Here is a 24,042-nt window from a genome sequence, read left to right as displayed (position 1 = left end):
CCAGCTACATTTTTTTGTTAGTTTCTAAGTGGCTGCAGGACTATTCATTGTTTTTCATGGGTCTTTTTCAGTCACTGTGGTCTTTATTTCATGTTAAGGGGACAACAAAATGAAGAGCCAGGGGAACATTTCCAAGAAACAGCAACATGTCTTTGCTTTCTCTTTAAGGGTATGTCTAGACTACAGGGTTTTGTCAACAGAAGTTTTGTCAACAGATTCAGTCGACAAAGCTTCTGTCAACAAAGAGCGTCTAGACTGCAGCCAGTTCTGTTGACAAAGCAAGCCGCTTTGTCGACATAACAGTGTGGACGCAAAGGACAGTGTAGATGCAATAATGCCTTCTATCGACAGAACTCTGTCGACAAAAGGTGTTATTCCTCGTAGAATGAGGTTAACATACGTCGACAAAACTGCTGAGTTCTGTCGATGTTATGTCGACATAACTCAAAGGCAGTGTGGACGCAGGTATAGTTTTGTCAACAAAAGTCCACTTTTGTCAACAAAACCCTGTAGTCTAGATACACCCTGAGAGTCCTCACTGAACTGAACCCAAACTAGCACAGAAAGGGGGAATAGTCTCTCCAACATACATTTTAAAAAAAAACAGATAACTCATGACACTTTGTCCCTCATCAGCATGTTTACTATGGCTTTAGCTTTTAGTTAGGTTGGAAAGATTCACAGACTCTGAAGAGCAGGGATTGTGGGAATTATACGGCTCAGGAGACAGAGAGAGAGAAATGGATAGAACTGAGCCAAGAGCTAATTTCTGGAGTTCACAGGGGCTTAGGAAATATTCATTTCATCCTGAGCCACAGCTGAAAGTTCCCTCAATGTGGAACAAATTTCCTTTGGGGAGGAAGAAAACATTTTACATCAGAATAGTTCCTAAATATTTGACAACTTGAAAACATTCCCCATAACGTTCATTAGAACCAAAAGAATCTTTTTACACAGCTAGAAATGGCATGTGTTTTCCTTCCTGGGTATTCTTCAGTGGAAAGCAAAGACACAGAAAGGCTAGACTGACAAAATGGATGGGACTGGAAGTGTTAGTGATGCTGCTGCTTTTCTTGTAAGTTTCAATGCAGTGATTGGAGCACTCACATAGGATGTGGGAGATGTAAACCAATTCCCCTCTGTCCAATCTCACATGGGATGTGGGAGATGCAGGTCAATCCCCCTCTGTCCAATCGGTGACAGCTCTGCCCAGGTTCCGTCTTGGATCATTCTCTGGGCTGGTCGTTGATATTGTTGTTATGTGATCTGCATTATGTTACATCAAATTGATGTAACTGAGTTTGATTGACAGCGGCATCCACAGCACTGTTACATAAATGAAGTGGTGTAATTTACATCTCCCGATAGCATTAGTGTAGACCAGCCCTGAGAAAGATCCATGGCGGAAAACAGTCTCTGAGGGAGGTGGAGTACAGACATTGATGGGCAAGTGCTCTCCTATTGACCCAGCATTTCTCCACCAGATTTGCTAATTTACCACTTTATTTCCAGTGCCAGATTAGCCCATGGTGTAACTATGACCTCAGTCATTCCTGTTGGACTGATTTTTGGATGACCCCTGGAAAGAACCACAGGCCCAGAAAGAAAAAGCGATTCTATAGAGGGGTTCTATTGACTATTGTCTGTTTGGGGACCAACAGCTAAATCCGTCCCGAGACACACACACATGGTTTTGGGACAAAGCTACAAGGGGATTTTGTAACTTATTTGTGAGTCATTTCAAGTGATCCAAAACATCATTGTTTAGACAATAAATTATTAGTCCATGAGAAATTCACCCATTTCTTGACTCCTTTTTCTCTTAGTTACTGCACCTAATTGAAAATAAGGAGAATAGATTATCGAGTTTATAAACTTCATTGCCCTTTCTTATAGCTTGGTACAAACGGGATGAGGGAGTAGTCCCTCAAAACTCCAAGACTGTGTGTTCTAAACTTCTATAGGCAATATGAAATATATTATATGGTGCACCAGTATTTGCTGATGATTACAATAAAGGCGTTTAAATATTTCTCTCCTGGGCTGTCATGTAATTTCATTCAAAAGAAGTACAAATTGAAATAAAATGATCATATTAAGCAACTTTGTTTTTACTTTTCTCATTCAATACTGAATAATTAAATATATTCCTATAAGGATGTTTGAAATATAAAAAAAATCTGACAGTCTGGAAAATATGTAGTTGCCTCTTTTCATTCCAATGATCTGGAAGCAGTATTTTCAAAAGCAGTCATTCATTCAGGGTGTTTAAGGGCAAGTATGAAAATATGGGTCTTACATTCTTTCTGCCTTCTTTTTTCCTCATCTGTAAATCTTATTTGCCTGTTTTATAACAGGGTTCATAAAAAAAATGGCAGGTCCTTATTTAGCCCTCGTGACGCAGAAAATTCGAATATTTCAAAATGTATATTGCATTGATAGTCATAACTTCCATATTAGTTAGTGCAGTATTATCTCCATTATACAGATGGAGAACTGAGGGACAGAGAAAATAAATCTCTCTCTTCATGGTGGCACAAAAGGTATGCAGCTGAGCCAGGAACTAAGCCCAAATTATAGAGTGCTAGACTACTGGACAAGCTTTCCTTCACATGACAGGAGAAGTGGTGTAAAACCTATATATAAGAGTGGCAACATAGCCCTTATTCTATATATAAATATCATAATCTGCTGAATATCATTGTCCAGATCATTTGTGTGTGGCAGCCTTTGTACATAAAATAAAACATTTTTTAACATTACTGAGTCAATGTGAGCTTAAAAGGCAAACTGATTCCTCAGCCATGTGTCAATCAAATCAAATTATTTCTCAGCTGCTTCTGGGGCTATTCCTGGGCAGGAAGAAGAATGTGAGTGAGAAATCTACATTTTGACAAACAGCAGGAGTTTTCTGTCCCCTCAAACTTTGTCTCCTCATCCTCAGCTGGAGGTGATTCTTGACAAAGAGAAATGGGACTATAAGAGGCAAACATAAATGACCCAAACAAACTCTTCCTCCTTTTCTCTCGGCTCATCACATCAACACATCTGAAGGAAAAGAAGGGAAAGGATTCTGGCTGGAAGGCATCTGGCCAGTAAGTTTGCAAAAGCAGGTGATGAGAGAAATCTTTGCTTTCAATTCATTTAGCTTGTTAACTTAGGTATGAGTTGCATTTTACCTTTCATTCCTTTGTAATGGATTTTCAATTTCCCCCTCATTATTGATATTCACTTACAATTTTTCTGTAATCAGTAAATGCCTCTTATTGTTTTAATGAAGGCCTTGTGTTGTTGTATTGAAATATTTGGGACCCTCAGTTTGGGAACAGGATTTGCGCCTTTCCTTTTTTCATAAGGAAATGACAGACTTTAGGGGTATATCTACATTGCACAGTTATTTTGGAATAAGCTATTCTGGAATAGTTACTCCAAAATAGCTTATTTTAAAAAGCACATCTACACAGCAGGGAAGCCTCAAAATGAGTCCGAGGAGGACTTGCCTAATGTAGACGTGCTCTTTCAATTTAGATTCCCGGGAGGAATAACTTAGTATGGCCCTGGTGAGGGTCTATTTCGAAATATCAGAAGTGGGGTGTCTATACATGCCTTATTTCGAAACAGCTATTTCAGAATAGACGTTATTCTTTGTAGAATGAGGTTTACAGAGAAGCTGTCTGTTATTTTGAAATTATTTTGAAATAACGGAACTGCTGTGTAGACGCGCACATAGTTATTGCAGAATAACAGCTGTTATTCCGAAATAACTTTGCTGTGTTGACAGACCCCAGGTGAGCTGGTGTTGTCCAGGAGGGTGCTGGACAGTACCAGTCACATATTTCATTCTGCAACGCTAGGCCTGGTGACCTAGAGGTTGCTGCGCCATGCTGTTGGATTGAAAAGCATCAGGGGATTCTCTTGTTCATGAAGGTGCCAGCGGTAGAGCCCAGGTGTGAGCTCTTTCTATAGCCTTCATGTCTAGACCAAAGCCCAAAACTTTACGTAGGTGAAGAGGTAAAGGCAATGTAGCAGGAGCGGCCCTAGATGAGCAGCCGGCAACTAGCGCCCTAGGCAAAATGCGCACGTGATAGGAGCCCTCACCTCCAAAGCCTTCACTGGCTGTTTTGCTTGGATCCCTAGGCAACTGCGTAAGTCACCTGTATTGATGTGCTGCCACTGCACTGTGGAGAAGAAATGTGTATGAAATTACAAGAGTAATACAAGAGTGCAAGAGTTAGTTACACCTGGCATTTATAATCTATAGCGCTCACAACACGTTACAGCTGAGTGTTAATATGTTCCGTTGTCCTAATACTATATCTTTTGGGAAACTAATACAGTAGGGCACAAATTATCCAACAAGTTCTTGGATTGCATGGGAGACATTTTTTTAATTTTAGAAGGTTGGGAAGCTACTGGGGAGAAGCTGTTCTCGATTTGATTATATCAGACAGAGAGGAATTAGTTGAAAATTTGAAACTGGGTTCAGCTTGGGTGAAAGTGATCATGAAATCATACAGCTCATGATTCTAACAAATGGTAGAAGGGAGAACAGCAAAATAGAGATAATGGATTTCAGGAAGGTAGATTTTATTAAACTCAGAGAGCTGGTAGGTAAGGTCCCATGGGAAGCAAGACTAAGAGAAAAAAAATCTTAATACTGTTGGCAGTTTTTCAAAGGAGCATTATTAAGGGCACAAAAGCAAAATATTCCACTGCGTAGGAAAGATAGGAAGTACGGCAAGAAACTACCTTGGCTTAACCAGGAAGTCTTACATGATGTAAAAATCAAAAGAGTCATATAAAAAGTAAAAACTTGGTCAAATTACAAAGGATGAATATAAGCAAATAACACAGGTATGCAGGGACAAGATTAGAAAGGCAAAGGCAAAAAATGAGTAAGGGACATAAACGGTAACAAGAAGACATTCTACAATTATATGAGAAGCAAGAGGAAGACTGAGGACAGGATAGGCCCACTGCTCAGAGAAGAGGGAGAAACAAGAAGAGAGAACTGGGAAATGGTGGAAGTTCATAACAAGTCCTTGTTTCGGTTTACCCCAAGAAGATTGATGGTGACAGGATGCCTAACATAGTGAATGCTACTGGGAAGGGGGTAGGTTTAGAAGTTAAAATAAAAAAAACCAAGTTAAACATCTCTTAGAAAAGTTAGACGTTTTCAAGTCACCAGAGCCTGATTAAATGCAACCTAGAATACTCAAGGAGCCGATAGAGGAAGTATCTGAGCCTTTAGCTGTCATCGTTGAAAAGTCATGGAAGTAGGCAAAGATTCCAGAAGACTAGAAAAGGGAAAATCTAGTTCCTTCAATAGACTAGACTATTTGTGAGATCTATATGGTGAATCTGAAGAAGGTCACATTACAGCAGAGTATAAGGAGCTAGGACATCACTCTCTTATATGCCATGAGAAGCAAAATGTTCTAGTAGATGAAGCGGTGGGTTAGCTCTCAGTACTGTGGCCATCTGGCCCATGGAAGAGAATGGGGGTATGTGGTATATGAGGGACCCCATGGTAATTCTGCATCGTAATATCAAATTTTCAGGCATGAGCATTTGGTGTCTGCCGCCCACAAACCAAATCAACACTTGTTTGATCAGCTCCTCTCAGAACCCAGGTTGAAGTGAAACTCCGTATCTCTGAAGAAATTGCATCATTCAATCACACAGGAGGAAAGAGGGGGCCAAATTAATCCCCAAAGCATAAACTACACTTCATGTCGCTGAGGACACTAATTAGATGCTGTTTCTCTCTGAGCTCAGAATTCCCACTTGCTTATGAGATCACGTCCCAGAGATTACAAAACTCAGTATAAAACCTCCTGAATTCTCCACTCTGGCAGTTTCTGTTGATACCCTACGTATCTTCTCAGCAGGTATGTGCTGTTCGCATGCATCTCTCTCTCTCTCACATACATACACACACCCCATAGGAATAAGCAGGTTTTGAATTCAAGATCTCCAGCTCTAAATACATCAGTCCCAGCTCCTACCTCTTGAGTTAAAAGAACAACCCCTTTGGCAGGGAAGAATAGGGAGTTTCCTAGTCACGGAAGTCTGTGCATTGAATTGTGACTCAGAGTTTCCACACAGATTAATGTAAATGACTTTAGTAGATGCCTAAAAGGTTAATTAGCAGAGCACACAAGCTTTACCCCAAAGGACATGCCAACCCACAGAGCTCCCCTTGCCCAAAGAGGGTAGAAAGATTGACACTCATTAACTCTCGCCCCTTGAGGAGGTAAGGAATAATTTCTGCAGTCTGAGATACTTTCACCCTGATTCTCTCACAGCAGCGAGAAGAGATACTATTTGCTACTCAGAATAGTGAATAGGCGCATTGTTTGTCGGAGGGTGATTAATCTGCATATCCTTGTATTTTTGCAGCGTGTGCATTGTATGGAACACCTGGAAGGACCAGCGCTGAACATCTGGCTTTGTGGACTTTACGCTACCCTGAGCTGGTACCAGTGTCCGTTAAGAAACAGATGTGTCTTTGCTTTCTTCATTACCATGACGCAATAGGTTTCGCAAGATATCAACGTACCCTTCTAGCTGCCTGCTCTCGGCTCAGGTAATGGAAGAGGGAAATCACTCAGGGGTGACTGAGTTCATTCTCTCAGGACTGACAGATCGTCCGGAGCTGCAGGTCCCCCTGTTTGTGTTGTTCCTACTGATTTATGTTATCACCCTGGTGGGAAATGGGGGGATGATCTTGTTAATTACAATTGACCCCCGACTCCACACCCCCATGTACTTTTTCCTCCGCAATTTGTCCTTCTGTGATCTCTGCTATTCCACAGTAATTGCCCCTACGATGTTGCAGAATTTCTTAATCAGCAAGAGAAGCATTTCTTATACTGCCTGCACTGTGCAAATATTCCTCTTTGTCTCTTTTTCAGACATTGAGTGTCTCTTGCTGGCTGCGATGGCGTATGACCGTTATGTGGCCATTTGTAACCCACTGCTCTACAGGGTCATCATGTCTAGGGGGCGTTGTAACCAGCTAGTTGCCGCCTGCTATGCTGGGGGGTTGGTGGATGCAATGATACTTACATGTTTTACATTTCAGCTGTCATTCTGCCGCTCAAATGTCATTGATTATTTCTGCTGCGACATCCCCCCTTTGCTGGCGCTCTCCTGCTCTGACACCCACATCAATGAGATTCTGATGTTTGCTTCCATGTGTTACATTGTAGTGAGCAGCTTTGTGATCATCCTCCTCTCCTATGTCTGTATTATCACTGCAATACTGCGGGTCCGCTCTGCCGAGGGCCGGCGCAAAGCCTTTTCCACCTGCGCTTGTCACTTGATCACGGTGGTTATGCTTCATGGCACTCTCCTCTTCATATACTTCCGTCCCACGTCCAGCTATTCCCTGACCACAGACAAAGTAGCCTCCGTGTTCTACACGGCGGTGATCCCCATGTTGAACCCCCTCATCTACAGCCTGAGGAACACGGAGGTGAAACACGCCCTGAACAAAGCAAGGAATAAACTCCACAGCAATCTGTGAATATTTTTTTTCTAAGAGCTAGTTTAGTGATGAGGGCAGGAAAACTTGGTCAATTCAGTTCCCGGCCCATTGCAATGTCATTTCACAGCGATTATAGTAGTTCTGTTCTTTAGGGTATTGTTGTTATTATTTATTTGGTGCTATTCCAACAAGCTTTCATTAGGCTCTTGCCCCAGCAAAATTCAAGGGGGCATGTCTTTGACACGTATGATTATTTATGTGACGGGCTTTGGATGCTTGGAGTTGTTTGTTTTGGGAAAGAAGAGGGCAGCATCAAATCTAGCTCCCTATTTTTTTTAATTGGTTTGGATTCATTGTTATTGATTATGTGGTATCTATAGCTGCAACAAAGAGAGTCTGGCATATCCTTTTTCAACTAGTTCGAACAAAGGGGGTAGTGTAGACATACCCTAACTGGTGCTAGGTACTGACTGCAAAACAATAATAGATACCAGTCATAAGTAGAAAGCACATGGTATCACAAGCTCATTAAAAAAGACCTTGGTACCCACTCCACACAGATACAGACTCAGGTTAAAGAAAGGGTCTAAAATGGCAGCATGATGGATAGAGATGATCTAATCAAATCATGAAATACAGGGTGATGGGTGGTCACCTGACAACGTCAGAGGGTAACCTCACAATGTCAGAGGGGGGTAACCTGACAACGTCAGTAGTGAGGTGTGACTTGTTGTACCTGCATATAAGGTGGTGTCTTGGGGGGACAGTCTTTGTATGACTGGGGGGCAGTGGAACTTTCCCACTGATTGAGTCATTCCATTGTGGCAAATACATGTGCGTAGTGGTTCAGTAGAGTCTACTGACAGCTGTTACTGTGCTTTGCTCTGCAATAAACCTGGCCTGGCACCTTCAATCCTTATCTGGTTTGTGGTCTTTGGGGACCCTTTTTGGGTCTGCTGTGGTCATTGGGCCAAATCATTGAGCACACACGCAAGCAGCCTTCTGATTACCATCATTGACATAGCCAGAGACCTGTGAGGACACCACGGCCGTAAATCCTGACCGGCCCTCCCTGAAGAACTACACCTGACAGGAATTTTTTCCTAATGTCCAACCTAAACATTCCTTGCTGAAATTTAAGCCCATTGATCCTTGTTCCAACATCAGAGGTTAAGGAAAACAATTTTTCTCCCTCCTCCTTGTAACAACCTTTTAGATACCTGAAAGCTGCTACCATGTCCCCTTTCAATCTCCTCTTTTACAAACTGAACAAACCCAATTTTTTCAGTCTTCCCTCATAGGTCATGTTTTCTAGACTATTAGGCCATATCTACAGATACGATTGAATCAGCCACAGTCGATCTTCTGGGGTTTGAATTAACGGGTCTAGTGAAGACACAGTAATTTGAACTGAGAGGGGTGCTCCTGTTGATGCTGGTAGTCCTACTTCTACAAGAAGTGAAGGAAGACAAAGGGAGAGTGTGAGAAAAAAAGGCATCCAGCCAGTAAGTTTGCAAAAGCAGGTGATGAGAGAATCTTTGTTTTCAATTCATTTAGCTTGTTAATTTAGGTATGAGTTGCATTTTACCTTTCATTCATTGGGACCGTCTATTGGAAACAAGATTTGTGCCTTTCCTTTTCTCATAATGAAATGACAGACTTTAGTGGTATATCTACACTACACAGTTATTTGGAATAAGCTATTCTGGAATAGTTATTTCAAAAAACTTATCTTGAAATAGCAAGTCTACGCTGCAGGGAAGCCACAAAATGAGTCCGAGGCAGGCTTCCCTAATGTAGACGTGCTATTTCGGTTTAGAGACCCAGGAGGAATAACTTAGAATGGCCCTGGTGAGGGTTTATTTTGAAATATCAGAAGTGAAGTGTCTACACACTCCTTATTTCGAAATAGCTATTTCAGAATAGACGTTATTCTTCATAGAATGAGGTTTACAGAAGTTAGGACAAGCTGTCTGTTATTTTGAAATTATTTCGAAATAATGGAATGGCTGTGTAGACGCTCGTATAGTTATTTCAGAATAACAGCTGTTATTCAGAAATAACTGTGCTGTGTTGACACACCCTAGATGAGCTGGTGTTGTCCAGGAGGGTGCTGGAAAGTACCAGACACACAGTCCATTCTGCAATGCTAGGCCAGGTGACCTGGAGGTTGCTGCTCCATGCTGTTTGGTTGAAAAGCATCAGGGGATTCTCTTGTTCATGAAGGTGCCAGCGGTAGAGCCCAGGTGTGAGCTCTTTCTATAGCCTTCATGTCTAGACCAAAGCCCAAAACTTTACATAGGTGAAGAGGTAAAGACATTGTGGCAGGAGCGGCCCTAAATGAGCAGCCGGCAACTGGTGCCCCAGGTGAAACGGGAGCACAGTCGGCACCCGCACTTCCAAAGCCCTCAAGGGCCATTTTGCTTGGTGCCCTAGGCAACTGCCTAGGTTGCCTGTATGGACGGGCTGCCACTGCACTGTGGAGAAGAAATGTGTATGAAATTAGTATAGACCTAAAAGTGTGCAAGAGTCACAGTTACACGTGGCATTTATAATCTATAGCACTCACAACACGTTACAGCTGAGTGTTAATATGTTCCATTGTCCTAATACGATATCTGTTGGGAAACCAGCACAGGAGGGCACAAATTATCCAACAAGTTCTTGGATTGCATGGGAGACATTTTTTTAATTTCAGAAGGTTGGGAAGCTACTGGGGAGAAGCTGTTCTCGATTTGATTATATCAGACAGAGAGGAATTAGTTGAAAATTTGAAACTGGGTTCAGCTTGGGTGAAAGTGATCATGAAATCACAGAGCTCATGATTCTAACAAATGGTAGAAGGGAGAACAGCAAAATAGAGACGATGGATTTCAGGAAGGCAGATTTTATTAAACTCAGAGAGCTGGTAGGTAAGGTCCCACGGGAAGCAAGACTAAGAAAAAAAATCTTAATACTGTTGGCAGTTTTTCAAAGGAGCATTATTAAGGGCCCAAAAGCAAAGTATTCCGCTGCGTAGGAAAGATAGGAAGTACGGCAAGAAACTACCTTGGCTTAACCAGGAGGTCTTACATGATCTAAAAATCAAAAAAGAGTTGTATAAAAAGTAAAAACTAAGTCAAATTACAAGGATAAGCAAATAACACAGGTATGCAGGGACAAGATTAGAAAGGCAAAGACAGAAAACAAGCTCAATCTAGTTAGGGATGTAAAGAGTAACAAGAAGACATTCTACATATATATGAGAAGCAAGAGGAAGACTGAGGACAGAATAGGCCCACTGCTCAGAGAAGAGGGAGAAACAAGAAGAGAAAACTTTGAAATGGTGGAAGTGCTTATCAAGTCTTTGTTTCAGTTTACCCCAAGAGGATTGATGGTGACAGGATGCCTAACATAGTGAATACTAGTGGGAAGGGGGTAGGTTTAGAAGTTAAAATAAAAATAAAAGAACAAGTTAAACATTTCTTAGAAAAGTTAGACGTCTTCAAGTCACCAGAGCCTGATGAAATGCAGCCTAGAATACTCAAGGAGCCGATAGAGGAAATACCTGAGCCTTTAGCTGTCATCTTTGAAGAGTCATGGAAGTCGGCAAAGATTCCAGAAAACTAAAAATGGAAAATCTAGTGCCCATATATAAAAAGGGAAATAAGAACAATCCAGGAAACTACAGACCCATCAGTTTAACTTCTGGGCCAGGGAACATAATGGAGCAAGTCATTGAGGAATTTATCTTCAAATGTCTGGAAGATAATAAGTTGATAGGTAACAGCTAACATGGATGTTGAAAGAACAAACCAATCTGATAGCTTTCTTTGATGGGATAACAAGTCTTGTGAATAAGGAAGAAGCGGTGGACGTGGTCATGATGATTTTAGTAAATCATCTGATAGTCTCACACAACCTTCTTGTCAATAAAGTGGGGAAATACAACCTAAGTGGAGCATCTGTAAGATGGGTGCATAACTGGCTGGATAACCATTCTTAGAGAGCAGTTATTAACGGTTAACAGTCATGCTGGAAGGGCATAACATGTGGGGTCTGTTTGGGGACAGGTTCTGGTCAATATCTTCATCAAAGATTTAGATGATGGCATAGAGAGTCCGCTTACTAAGTGTGGAGATGATTCCAACTTGGAAAGGGTTCCAAGTGTTTTGGAGGATAGGGTCATAATTCAAAATGACCATAAATGACAAACTGGAGAAATGGTCTGAGGTAAATAGGATGAAGTTTAACAAGGACAAATGCAAAGTCTTCTACTTAGGAAGGAACAATCCCTTTCACACATACAGAACGGGAAGAGACTGTCTAGGAAGGAGTACTGCAGAAAGGAATCTAGGGGTCAGAGTGGACCACAACCTAAATATGAGTCAACAGTGTGACACTGTTGCAAAAAAAGCAAACACGATTATGGGCTGCATTCACACGAGAGTTGTGAGCAAGACACCAGAACTGGAGACAATACTACAACGGAGGCCTAATGAGCACAGAGCAGAGTGGAAGATCATTTGATAACTACTCTCTGGGAACAGTTATCATACCAGTTAAATACCCACCTTATTGTAGTCCCATCTAGGTTGTGCTTACCTAATTTATTAATAAGAACATCATGAAACACTGTACCACATCTACCACTTCCCTCTCATCCGCAGGCCCTGTCATGGGACGGGAAGAAAGGAATTATCCAGAGAGGAGACATTTTAACTTTACTGGCATTGTCTGAGGTGGGAGAGGAGTGACAGGGAATGTCTATACTAACGCCCCTACAGAGACTCAGCTCTGCTGCTGCAGCACCATCGTGTAGACGCTTTTACATGGATGGAATCTATACCCACTTCTCCTAGAGGCTTTAGGTGGCCTTACATGGGGTGTGAAAAATCTTCCAGTTTTATGCAACAGAGCATGGTTACATAATTCTTAAGCATAAGCCAGGCCGCATACGTTGTTATAATGGAAAAGAACATTTGGTGTTCATTTGATTTTGTTGGCACCTGTCGGAGGGCTTCAATTTTCCTTTTATCTCTGAGGAACCACTTTGTCCCTGTATCTCTACACTCAGAACAGCTCGCAAGTGTTATTAGAGTGGAATACCATCACTTTACACACAGTGCTGCTGCACACACTTTACATGGACAATGATGATCAGCGGATTATGAGAATTCAAAGGAGACCTCACGAGGCATGCTTTGAACAAAATTAATCATAGTCTTGCAAAAATGTGAGCATAAAGGTACACATTGTCACAATTGCGAAACAATTTATTTTGCCTCTAATTTGCTTGAGGATGATACGATGGCTCTGCACGTAAATTGCAGTGTATTAATCACAGTCTTGCAAAAATGTGAGCATAAAGGTACACATTGTCACAATTGCGAAACAATTTATTTTGCCACTTATTTGCTTGAGGTTACTACCTTTAATTTAAGAAGCAGCAAATGGAGTGAAAGTAAAGGAATCAGTTGCAACAGACACACACTTGACACAGACCTTTTTATGTTCAGCTATAATATGAGATAATACGATGGCTCTGAACGTAATTTGCAGTGTATCTTCAAAGAGGGAATTCACTAAGTTCCTTCAATAGTCCAGACTATTTGTGAGACCAATATGGGGAATCTGAAGAAGGTCGCATTACAGCAGAGTATGAGGGTCTAGGACATCACTCTCTGACATACCATGAGAAGCAAAATGTTCTAATAAATGAAGCGGTGGCTTAGCTCTCAGTACCATGGCCGTCTGGCCCATGGAAGAGAATGGGGGTATGTGGTATCTGGGGGGCCCCGTGGTAATTCTGCTTCGTAATATCAAGTTTTCCGGCATGAGTTTTTGGTATCCACCGCTCACAAACCAAATCAACACTTGTTTGATCAGCACCGCTCAGAACCCAGGGTGAAGTGAAACTCCGTTTCTCTGAAGAAATTGCATCATTTAATCACATAGGAGAAAAGAGGAGGCCAAATTAATCCCCAAAGCCTGAGCTACACTTCACGTCGCTGAGCACACTAATTAGATGTTGTTTCTCTCTGAGCTCAGAATTCCCACTTGCTTATGAGATCACGTCCCAGAGATCACAAATCTCAGTATAAAACCTCCTGAATTCTCCAATCTGGCAGTTTCTGTTGATTGGGAGGTGCTACCCCACGTCTCTTCTCAGCAGGTATGTGCTGTTGCCATGTATCTCTCTTTCCCTATCTCTCTCACTCGCACACAACCCATGGGAATAAGCAGGTTTTGATTTCAAGATCTCCAGCTCTAAATACATCAGCCCCAGCTCCTACCTCTTGAGTTAAAAGAACAACCCCTTTGGCAGGGAAAAACAGGCAGTTTCCTAGTCACGGAAGCCTGCGCATTGAATTGTGACTCATAGTATGCACACAGATTAATGTAAATGACATTAGTAGATGCCTAAAAGGTTAATTAGCAGAGCACACAAGCTTTACCCCAAAGGACATGCCAACCCACAGAGCTCCCCTTGCCCGAAGAGGGTAGAAAGATTGACACTCATTAACCTCACCCCTTGAGGAGGTAAGGAATAATCTCTGCAGTCTGAGATACTTTCATCCTGATTCTTTCACAGCAGCGAGAAGAGTTACTATTTGCTACTCAGAATAGTGACCAGGCGTGTTCTTTGTGGGAGGGTGATTAATCTGCATGTCCTCGTATTTGTACAGTGTGTGCATTGTATGGAACACCTGGAATGATGAGCTGTGACCATCTGGCTATGTGGACTTTCCTTCCCTGAACTGATACCAGTGTCCATTAAGAAACGGATGTGTCTTTGCTTTCCTCATTACCGTGAAGCAATAGGTTTCCTGAGATATCAACGTGCCCCTGTAGCTCCCTGTCCTTGGCTCAGAGGAAATGGAAGAGGGAAATCACTCGGTGGTGACTGAGTTCATTCTCTTAGGACTGACAGATCGTCCGGAGCTGCAGGTTCCCCTGTTTGTGTTGTTCCTACTGATTTATGTTATCACTGTGGTGGGGAACGGGGGTATGACTCTGTTAATCACAACTGAGCCCCGACTCCACACCCCCATGTACTTTTTCCTCCGCAATTTGTCCTTCTGTGATCTCTGCTATTCCACAGTAATTGCCCCTGTGATGTTGCAGAATTTTTTAACCAGCAAGAAAAGCATTTCTTATACTGCCTGCACTGTGCAAATATTCCTCTTTATCACTTTTACAGACACTGAATGTCTCTTGCTGGCTGCGATGGCGTATGACCGTTTTGTGGCCATCTCTAACCCGCTGCTCTACAAGGTCATCATGTCTAGGGGGCGTTGTAACCAGCTAGTGGCTGCCTGCTATGCTGGGGGGCTGGTGGATGCAGTGATGCTCACAAGTTTTACATTTCAGCTGTCATTCTGCCGCTCGAATATCATCGATTATATCTGCTGTGACATCCCCCCTTTGCTGGCGCTCTCCTGCTCTGACACCCACACCAACGAGATTCTGATGTTTGTTTCCATGTGCTGCATTTCACTGAGCAGCATTGTGATCATCCTCGTCTCTTATGTCTGTATTATCACCACCATCTTGCGGATGCACTCTGCCGAGGGCCGGCGCAAAGCCTTCTCCACCTGCGCTTGTCACTTGATCACGGTGGTTATGCTTCATGGCACTCTCCTCTTCATATACTTCCGTCCCATCTCCAGCTATTCCCTGACCACAGACAAAGTGGCCTCCGTGTTCTACACGGCGGTGATCCCCGTGTTGAACCCCCTCATCTACAGCCTGAGGAACACGGAGGTAAAACACGCCCTGAACAAAGCATTCTGTGAATATTTTTTTTCTAAGAGCTAGTTTAGTGATGAGGGCATGAAAACCAAGCCAATTCAGTTCCCAGACCATTGCAATGTCATTTCGTAGTGCTTAAAGTAGTCCTGTTCTTTAGCGTATTGTTGTTATTATTTTTTTTTCTATTCCAAAAAGCTTTCATTAGGCTCTTGCCCCAGCAAAATTCAAGGGGGCACTTCTTTGACACGTGTGATTATATATGTGACAGGCTTTGGATGCATGGAGCTGTTTGTTTTGGGAAAGAAGAGGGCAGCATCAAATCTAGCTCCCTCTTTTTTGTAGTTGGTTTGGATTAATTGTTATTGGTTATGTGATATCTATGGCTGCATCAAAAGGAGTCTGGCACATTGTTTTGCTATGCTACAGCCTTTCATGTGCTGTGTGGGGTTGTAGTAGACATTGTCACCCGGTTTATGAACATGCCATAGAAGGTGAAAAGAGATTTCAGTTACCATGACCTTTCTTTTAAGGTAAGGGGACAACCAATAAACTAAGAGCAAGGGGAATGTTTTCAAGAGAGACACGGTGTCTGTCCTTTCTCTTTGACAGTCCTCCCTAAACTGAATCCAAACTAGCACAGAAAGGGGGAGTTCTCTCTACAACATACACTTTAAAAAATTATGAATGCTGTCAGAAACTAGATATTTGTCCCTCATCAGCAGGTTCACTCTGAGTTCTGATTTTGGAAAGATTCCTAGCCTCTGAAGAGAAGGGATTTGTGAAAATTGTATGGCTCAGGGGACTGAGAGGGAGAAATGGACGGAACTGGCCCAAAAGCTGATTTCTGAGTTCACGGGGTATTCGAAAATGTTCATCTCGACCCGATCCACATTGGTAATTTCCCCAAATCGCTGGCAAATGGAAAACATTAATCTCCACTGAAGTTACATGACACATTTTACACGTCCGGAAATGGCACGTTACCTTTTCTTCCTGGGTATTCTTCCACGTAAGGCAGTGACAATGAAGGGCTAGCCTGACAAAAGGGATGGGACTGGAAGATGCGGTGATACTGCTGCTTCTCCTGTAATCTTCAACCCAGTGATTGGAGCAATCATGGGAAAAGGAGGAGAAACCCTTCTCTATGAGTTACAGACATTGGTAGGTAAGTGCTTTCCCATTGACCTGACACGTCTTCTCCAGTCTTGCTAAATTAACACCACTTCATTTATCAAAGCGGCACTGGGTTAGCCGGTAGTGTAGCTCTGGCCTCAGTCTCTCTTCTTGGAGCTACTGAATTTTGGGTAACCCATGGGAACAACCACAAACCCAAAACCAGAGAGCGATTCTGGAGACTGGTTGCCAGGAGGGGCATATGGTCAACCTCATGTCTCTGTTTTAATGGTTATTTCCTTAGTTATCTATAGTAGACCAAGGTTGAAAAAAAGATATCAAGAACAACACGGACTGGAATAACCTATTCATCAGGGGCTGTGGTTCTTTATGGAAAGGCAAGGAACCCAGGGACAAATCTTTGCCCAGCTCTAGTCTGAAGTGGGAATTGAAGTTGGATCTCCCACCTTACAGGTGAAAACTGTAACAATTGGGTATAATCTACAAACGGAGGGTATATCACTGCCTGATACCTTTGGCTGTTTTGTGCCCCGCAACTAAACTCTTCCCCAGATATATGCATGGGTTGTGTCTAGACTGGCCACTTTTTCCAGAAAAGCACCCACTTTTCCGGAAAAACTTGCCAGCTGTCTACACTGGCCGCTTGAATTTCCGCAAAAGCACTGACGATCTCATGTAAGATTGTCAGTGCTTTTGCGGAAATACTATGCAGCTCCCATTCGGGCAAAAGTCTTTTTCCGAAAAACTTTTGCACAAAAGGGCCAGTGTAGACAGCTCAGATTTGTTTTCCGCAAAAAAGCCCCGATCACGAAAATGCCGATCAGGGCTTTTTTGCAGAAAAGCGCATCTAGATTGGCCACGGACGCTTTTCCGCAAAAAGTGCTTTTGCGGAAAAGCGTCCTGCCAATCTAGATGCACTTTTCCGAAAATGCTTTTAACGGAAAACTTTTCCGTTAAAAGCATTTCTGGAAAATCATGTCAGTCTAGACGTAGCCATGTGGTTTGGGGACAAAGTTACTAGGAGAATTTGTAACACATTTGTGAACAATTTCAAGGGAAACAAAGCATCCTTGTGTTTGGCAATGAATTATTAGTGCACGGGAAATTCACCTATCTCTAGACTCTTTCGTGTGTTGGTCACTACACCAAATGTTGAAAATAACGAGAATCGGTTACAGAGCTTATGAATTTCCAGACCATTTCTACAACTTGGAACAAATGGGATGAGGGAATAGACCTTCAAAACTCCCAACTGAATGATCTCACCTTCTAAACGCAATATTAAAGAACTGGTATGGTTCTCCAGTATTTCCTGATGATTGTAATGAAAGTGGTTAGCTATTTCTCTCCCAGGTTGCTATATAATACAATTTAATATAAGTACAAAATAAAATAAAATGACCATTTGTTTTAACAACTTTGTTTTTACTTGCCTCATTCAATTCTGAATAATTAAATACATTCCTGTAAGAATGTAGGAATTGTTTGAACAATTTGAAAAATTGGACCATCTGTACGATATGTAGTTGCCTCTTCTCATTCCAAGTATCTGGAAGTAGCATTTTCAAAAGCAGTCACTGATTCAAGGTGCCTATGGACAGGTGTGAAAATGTGGGTCTTACATTTTCCCTTCCCTATCTCTGAATGGCAGTAATCTTCTTTGCCTACTTTATAATGGGATTCCGAATAGTTTATAGGTCCTTTTTTGGCCTTCATCAATGAAGTACATTCTGAGCACCTCAAAACGTGTATTGTATTGACTATAATAACTTCCACATTAGCTAGCCCAGCATTATCTCCATTATACAGCTGAAGAACTGAGGGACAGCAAAAGTAAGTATCTTCCTTCACAGATGCACAAAAGGTATGCAGCTGAGGTAGGTAGTGAGCCCCAAATTACAGAGTGCTAGACTAAGGCTCTATCCACTGGACAAGCTTTCCATCTTATGACAGACAGTAGAGGGATAGTGGTGTAAAGCCTACGTCTAAGAGTGGAAACACAGCCCCTCATTTTATATACAAAATCATAATCTGCTGACCATCATTGTTGTGGTCACGTGTGTGGCAGCCTTATGTGTAAAAAAAGGCGTTCTTGAATGCCAACAGGACTTTTTAGAAAGAGAGCATCCAGACTCACTCGCTGCTTTCTTTCAAAAAAGCGGCTTGCTTTTTCGAAATTTCCGCTTGCAGTCTAGACGCTCTTTTTCGAAAGAGGCTTGCAGTCTAGACATAGCCATGGTGAATTGGAAGAAGGTCGCATTACAGCATAGTATGGGAGGCTGGGACGCCACTCCCGTACATGCCATGAAAATAACATTTTCTAGTACAGGGCTACTTAACTTTGGAACCCCCAGAGGCCACAGTGACACTCATAGCACATGCCGAGAGCGGCAACGTAAGTGTGGTTGCATATATATACAAATATATGCAAATAGCTTCTTTCACACTGACGGGGATGAACACAAAAATTAAGGCAAGACTACACAACACGCAGGCCCCATTTACGTCAGCGCTGATGATATTAATAAACTGCAATAGTTACCACATTTCCATCCATAGGATGGCACTTTTAATCAGTCCATGACAGTCCACAAATTCAACTACTAAAAGGCATCTCCACAGAAGACCATTATATTGACTCGTCGTTGTGGAACGTGTTCCCACTGGAGGCCATGTTCAAAGGATCCCATCCACGGGCCGCAAGTTGAGTAGCCCTGTTCTAGCAAATGAAGTGGTGGGTTAGCATTTGGTGCTATGGGAGTCTGACCCATGGAAGAGAGTGGGAATAGGTGGTATCTGAGGGACCCAATGGAAATTCCACATCATAATATCAAGTTTTCAGCATGAGCTTTCGTTGTCCACCAACAACAAACCAAATCAACACATGTTTGATCAGCTCCACTCAGACCCCAGGCTGAACTGAACACGGCAGGATGAAATTAACCCTGACCTCAAACTCCATATCTCTGAATAAACTGCATCATTTAATCACACAGGGGAAAAGAAGGGGACAAATTAATCCCCAAAGCATGAGATACACTTCAAGACGCTGAGTGCACAATTAGATGCTGTTTCTCTTTGAGCTCAGAATTCCCACCTGTTTATGAGATCACACCTCATAGATCACAAATCTTAGTATAAAACCTCCTGAATTCTCCAATCTGGCAATTTCTGTTGATTGGGATGTGCCACCCCATGTATCTTCTCAGGTATGTGCTGTTCTCATGCATCACAGTCACATACACACGCACACAGAGACACCGTGGGAATCAGCAGGTTTTGAATTTAAGATCTCCAGCTCTAAATACATCAGTCCCAGTTGCATGTCCTTATATGTTTACAGTCTGTGCATTGTATGGAACACCTGCAAGGACCAGCGCTGAACATCTGGCTCTGTGGACTTCACCCTTTCAGGATTGGAAATCTGTGTCCATTAAGAAACTGATCTTTCCTCATTTTCGTCATTACCGCGAAGTGATAGGTTGCCCAAGACATCAGCATGTCCCTGTAGCTGCCTGATCTCTGCTCAGAGGAGATGGAAGGGGGAAATCACTCGGTGGTGACTGAGTTCATTCTCTCAGGACTGACAGATCATCCAGATTTGCAGATCCCCCTGTTTGTATTGTTCCTACTGATTTATGTTGTCACCCTGGTGGGAAATGGGGGGATGATCTTGTTAATCACGATTGAGACCCAACTCCACACCCCCATGTACTTTTTCCTCCGGAGTTTGTCTTTCTGTGATCTCTGCTATTCCTCAGTAATTGTCCCTACAATGTTGCAGAATTTCTTAGCAAAGAGGAAAAGCATTTCTTACCCTGCTTGTGCTCTGCAAATATACCTCTTTGTCACTTGTGCAGACATTGAGTGTCTCTTGCTGGCTGTGATGGCGTATGACCGTTATGTGGCCATCTGTAACCCGCTGCTCTATACGGTCACCATGCCCCGGCAGCTTTGTAACCAGCTAGTGGCTGCCTGCTATGCCGTGGGCTTGATGGATTCAATGCTACTCACATGTCTTACATTTCGTCTGTCATTCTGCCACTCCAATGTCCTTAATTACTTCTGCTGTGACATCCCCCCCTTGCTGGCGCTCTCCTGCTCTGACACCCGTATCAATGAGATTGTGCTCTTTGTTTCCATGTGCTACATTGTAGTGAGCAGCTTTGTGATCATCCTCCTCTCCTACGCCTGTATCATCTCCAGCATCTTGCGGATCCGCTCCGCCGAGGGCCGCCGCAAAGCCTTCTCCACCTGCACTTGTCACTTGATCACGGTAGTTATGCTTAACGGCAGTCTACTCTTCATGTATTTACGTCCCACCTCCAGCTATTCCCTGGCCACGGACAAAGTAGCCTCTGTGTTTTACACGGCGGTGATCCCCATGTTAAACCCCCTCATCTACAGCCTGAGGAACAAGGAGGTGAAACAAGCCCTGAACAAACTGTACAATAAACTCCTCAACAAACTGTGAATATTTTTTCTAACTGAGTTCTGATTTAGGGATGAGGAGAGGAAAACCAGGCCAATTCAATTCCCAGACCATTGCAATGTCATTTTCCAGGGCACAGGGCCGTCACTGTCATTAGCGTATTGTTCTTATTATGTTTTTTATTTGTATTCCAACAAGGCCTGCCGGCCCCAACTGAAATCAAGGTTTCCTTAGGCTCTCCCCCAGCAACAGTCAAGGAGGCGCCTGTCTGACATGTGTCATTATGTATGTGATGTGCTTTGGAAGCTGTTTGTATTGGGAAAAAAGAGGACAGCATCAAATCTAGCTCCCTCTTTTCTGTAGTTGGTTTAGTTTCATTATGTTATTGCAAATGTGAAGTGTGTAAATTCCGTGGCTGGAACAAAGGGAGTTTGGTTCATCCTCCTGCTACCCTGCAGTCCTTTACGTGTTCCGGTGGGTTCTGGTTGAGATTGTCCCCTAATTTCTGTCCATGCACTAGGAGGGAAAAGGAGATTTCAGTCACAATGGGCTTTATTTTATATTAAGGGGACAACAAAGGAAGTAAGAGCAAGGACAACATCTCCAAGAAACAGCACCATGTCTGTGCTTTCTCTTTGAGGGTGTATCAAGACAGCACTGCTATTTTGGGCTACTTTTGGTAGCCCAAAATAGAATTTTCTGTGTCTTGACAGCATATTAAAATAATAAACCATATCAGACACCTTCTTCTTCATCAGCAAGTTCACTATGGTTCTTGCTCTTAGTTTGGTGGAAAGATTCATAGACTGTGAAGAGCGGGGATTGTGGGAATGGAATGACTCATGACACTGTGTGAGAGAAATGGAGAGAGTGCAGCCAAGAGTTAATTTTATGAGTTCACGGGTACTTGGAAAATATTCATCTCATCCCAACGCACATCTGAAAAGTCACTAAACGTCTGGCAATTGGACAACATTGACCAAAATCTCCATTAGGATCAAAAGAAACATTTTAAACACAATGGCTATGTCTAGACTGGCATGATTTTCCAGAAATGCTTTTAACGGAAAAGTTTTCCGTTAAAAGCATTTTCAAAAAAGAGCATCTATATTGGCATGGACGCTTTTCTGCAAAAGCACTTTTTGCGGAAAAGCATCCATGGCCAATCTAGACATGGTTTTCCGCAAAAAAAGCCCCGATCGCCATTTTCGCGATTGGGGCTTTTTTGCAGAAAACAAATCTGAGCTGTCTACACTGGCCCTTTTGCGCAAAAGTTTTGTGCAAAAGGACTTTTGCCCGAACAAGAGCAGCATAGTATTTCCGCAAGAAGCACTGATTTCTTACAGTAGGAAGTCAGTGCTTTTGCGGAAATTCAAGCGGCCAGTGTAGACAGCTGGCAAGTTTTTCTAGAAAAGCGGCTGATTGGCTGTCTCTAGACTGGCCAGTTTTTCCAGAAAATCAGAAATGGCACATGTCTTAGATTCTGCAATGTAAAACAATGACACTAAAGGGCTAGATGGACAAAATGGATGGGACTGGAAGAGGTAGTGATGCTGCTGTTTTTGAGAGAATGAACTCAGTCACCACCAAGTGATGTCCCTCTCCCATCTCCTCTGAGCCGAGGTCAATGATTGGAGCACTCACATGTGATGTTGGAGATGAAGGTCAATCCCCCTCAGTCTAGTCTGTTCATGCAGTTTGAAAGTGGCTCTTCCACTTTGCCCAACAGTGGCTGGTTGACTGGGTTCCGTTCTGTCCTGGAGCATTCTCAAGAAAGGCAGGAAACAGCCCTGGTCTGTTGCGGGAATTGAAGTTGGATCTCCCACTACACAGATGAAAACTGTAACAATGGGATAAAAATTGCAAAGGGACGATGTATCACTGCCTCTTACCTTTGACTTTTTTTTGACCAGCAGCTAAATTCTTTCCCAGACACACCCACATATGATTTTGGGACAGAGTTACTAGGAGAATTTAAAAGATTTTTGTGAATAGTTTCAAGTGAAACAAAACATGATAATTTTTTACAGAAAAGTATTAGTCCATGAGAAATTTATCCATTTCTAGACTACTTTGTGTCTCGATCATTGCACCAAATGTTGACAATAAGAAGAATAGATTATGTAGCTTATAGATATTCACTCAAAATGTCTCTGTGGTCAGTAAAATGTCTCTTAGGGTGTATCTCTTAGGGTGGCCTTTTTTTCGAAAAAAGCTTTACCAGCATCTAAACTGCTGCTGCGTTCTTTCAAAAGTAAATCAAAAAAACATGGCATTTTTTTTGACCACGGTAAACCTCCTTTTACAAGGACTAACGCCTTTTTTTGAAAGTGCTCTTTCGAAAAAAGGATCTTTGTAATGCAAATGTGCTTTTTCGAAAGAGAGCATCCAGATTGCCTGGGTGCTCTCTTTCGAATAGGGGGCTTGCTTTTTCAAAAGTACTGGTTGGAGTATAGATGCTCTTTTTCGAAAGAGGCTTTTTCGAAAAAGCCTTTCGAAAGAGGCTTGCAGTCTAGATGTAGCCTTATTGTTTTAATTAAAGTAGTGTGGTTTGGTATTGAAATATTTGGGACCTTCTACCCGAGGAGAGGATTGCACCTTTCATTTTCTTTTAAACATGACAGACTTTGTATGAGCTGGTGTTGTCCAGTAGGGTGCTGGGCAGTACAAAATATGCATCCCATTCAGCTTTACTCTGCCTGGTGACCTACAGGTTGCTGCTCTGTGCTGTTGTGTTGAAAAGCAGCATGTGAGACACTTGTTCACAAAGCTGCTGGAGGTAGAGCCAGGTGTGAGTTCTTTCTATAGCCCTGGGCTGCGTCTAGACTGGCAAGTTTTTCCGCAAAAGCAATTGCTTTTGCGGAAAAACGTGCCAGCTGTCTACACTGGCCGCTTGAATTTGTGCAAGAACACTGACGATCTAATGTAAGATTGTCAGTGTTCTTCTGCAAATACTATGATGCTCCCATTCGGGAAAAAGCCCTCTTGTGCAAATGTATTTGCGCAAGAGGGCCAGTGTAGACAGCTCAGGACTGTTTTGCGCAAAAAAGCCATGATGGCGAAAATGGCAATCGGGGCTTCCTTGCACAAAACTGCATCTAGATTGGCACGGACGCTTTTCCACAAAAAGGGCTTTTCCGCAAAAGTGTCTGTGCCAATCTAGACACACTTTTCCGCAAATGCTTTTAACGGAAAATCTTTTCCGTTAAAAGCATTTGCGGAAAATCATGCCAGTCTAGATGTAGCCCTG

At 42.6% G+C, this 24,042-nt stretch overlaps 3 protein-coding genes across 3 annotated transcripts; all 3 read left to right on the top strand.

The window, feature by feature from the left end:
- Positions 1 to 6,592: 6,592 nt before the first annotated feature.
- On the top strand, positions 6,593 to 7,531 carry LOC102447108 (olfactory receptor 8U9-like). Its single transcript, XM_006130343.2, has one exon. The coding sequence runs from the start codon at positions 6,593 to 6,595 to the stop codon at positions 7,529 to 7,531; it is 939 nt and encodes a 312-aa protein (XP_006130405.2).
- Positions 7,532 to 14,350: 6,819 nt separating this feature from the next.
- Positions 14,351 to 15,292, top strand: LOC102462413 (olfactory receptor 8U9-like). The gene has a single exon (XM_006117272.2). The coding sequence runs from the start codon at positions 14,351 to 14,353 to the stop codon at positions 15,290 to 15,292; it is 942 nt and encodes a 313-aa protein (XP_006117334.2).
- A 4,603-nt stretch (positions 15,293 to 19,895) lies between these two features.
- Positions 19,896 to 20,834, top strand: LOC102462166 (olfactory receptor 5AR1-like). Its single transcript, XM_075928831.1, has one exon. It carries the CDS (start codon positions 19,896 to 19,898, stop codon positions 20,832 to 20,834), a length of 939 nt encoding a protein of 312 aa, XP_075784946.1.
- Positions 20,835 to 24,042: the final 3,208 nt, after the last annotated feature.

This window comes from Pelodiscus sinensis, chromosome 4 (assembly GCF_049634645.1).
Source record: "Pelodiscus sinensis isolate JC-2024 chromosome 4, ASM4963464v1, whole genome shotgun sequence".
In the NCBI taxonomy this organism is placed as follows: domain Eukaryota; kingdom Metazoa; phylum Chordata; order Testudines; family Trionychidae; genus Pelodiscus; species Pelodiscus sinensis.
This window is presented reverse-complemented; position numbering and strand designations above follow the sequence as displayed.

Excerpts from the sequence above, each read along its gene's own strand:
- LOC102447108 (XM_006130343.2), top strand. The coding sequence starts at position 6,593 with ATGGAAGAGGGAAATCACTCAGGGGTGACTGAGTTCATTCTCTCAGGA.
- LOC102462413 (XM_006117272.2), top strand. The coding sequence starts at position 14,351 with ATGGAAGAGGGAAATCACTCGGTGGTGACTGAGTTCATTCTCTTAGGA.
- LOC102462166 (XM_075928831.1), top strand. The coding sequence starts at position 19,896 with ATGGAAGGGGGAAATCACTCGGTGGTGACTGAGTTCATTCTCTCAGGA.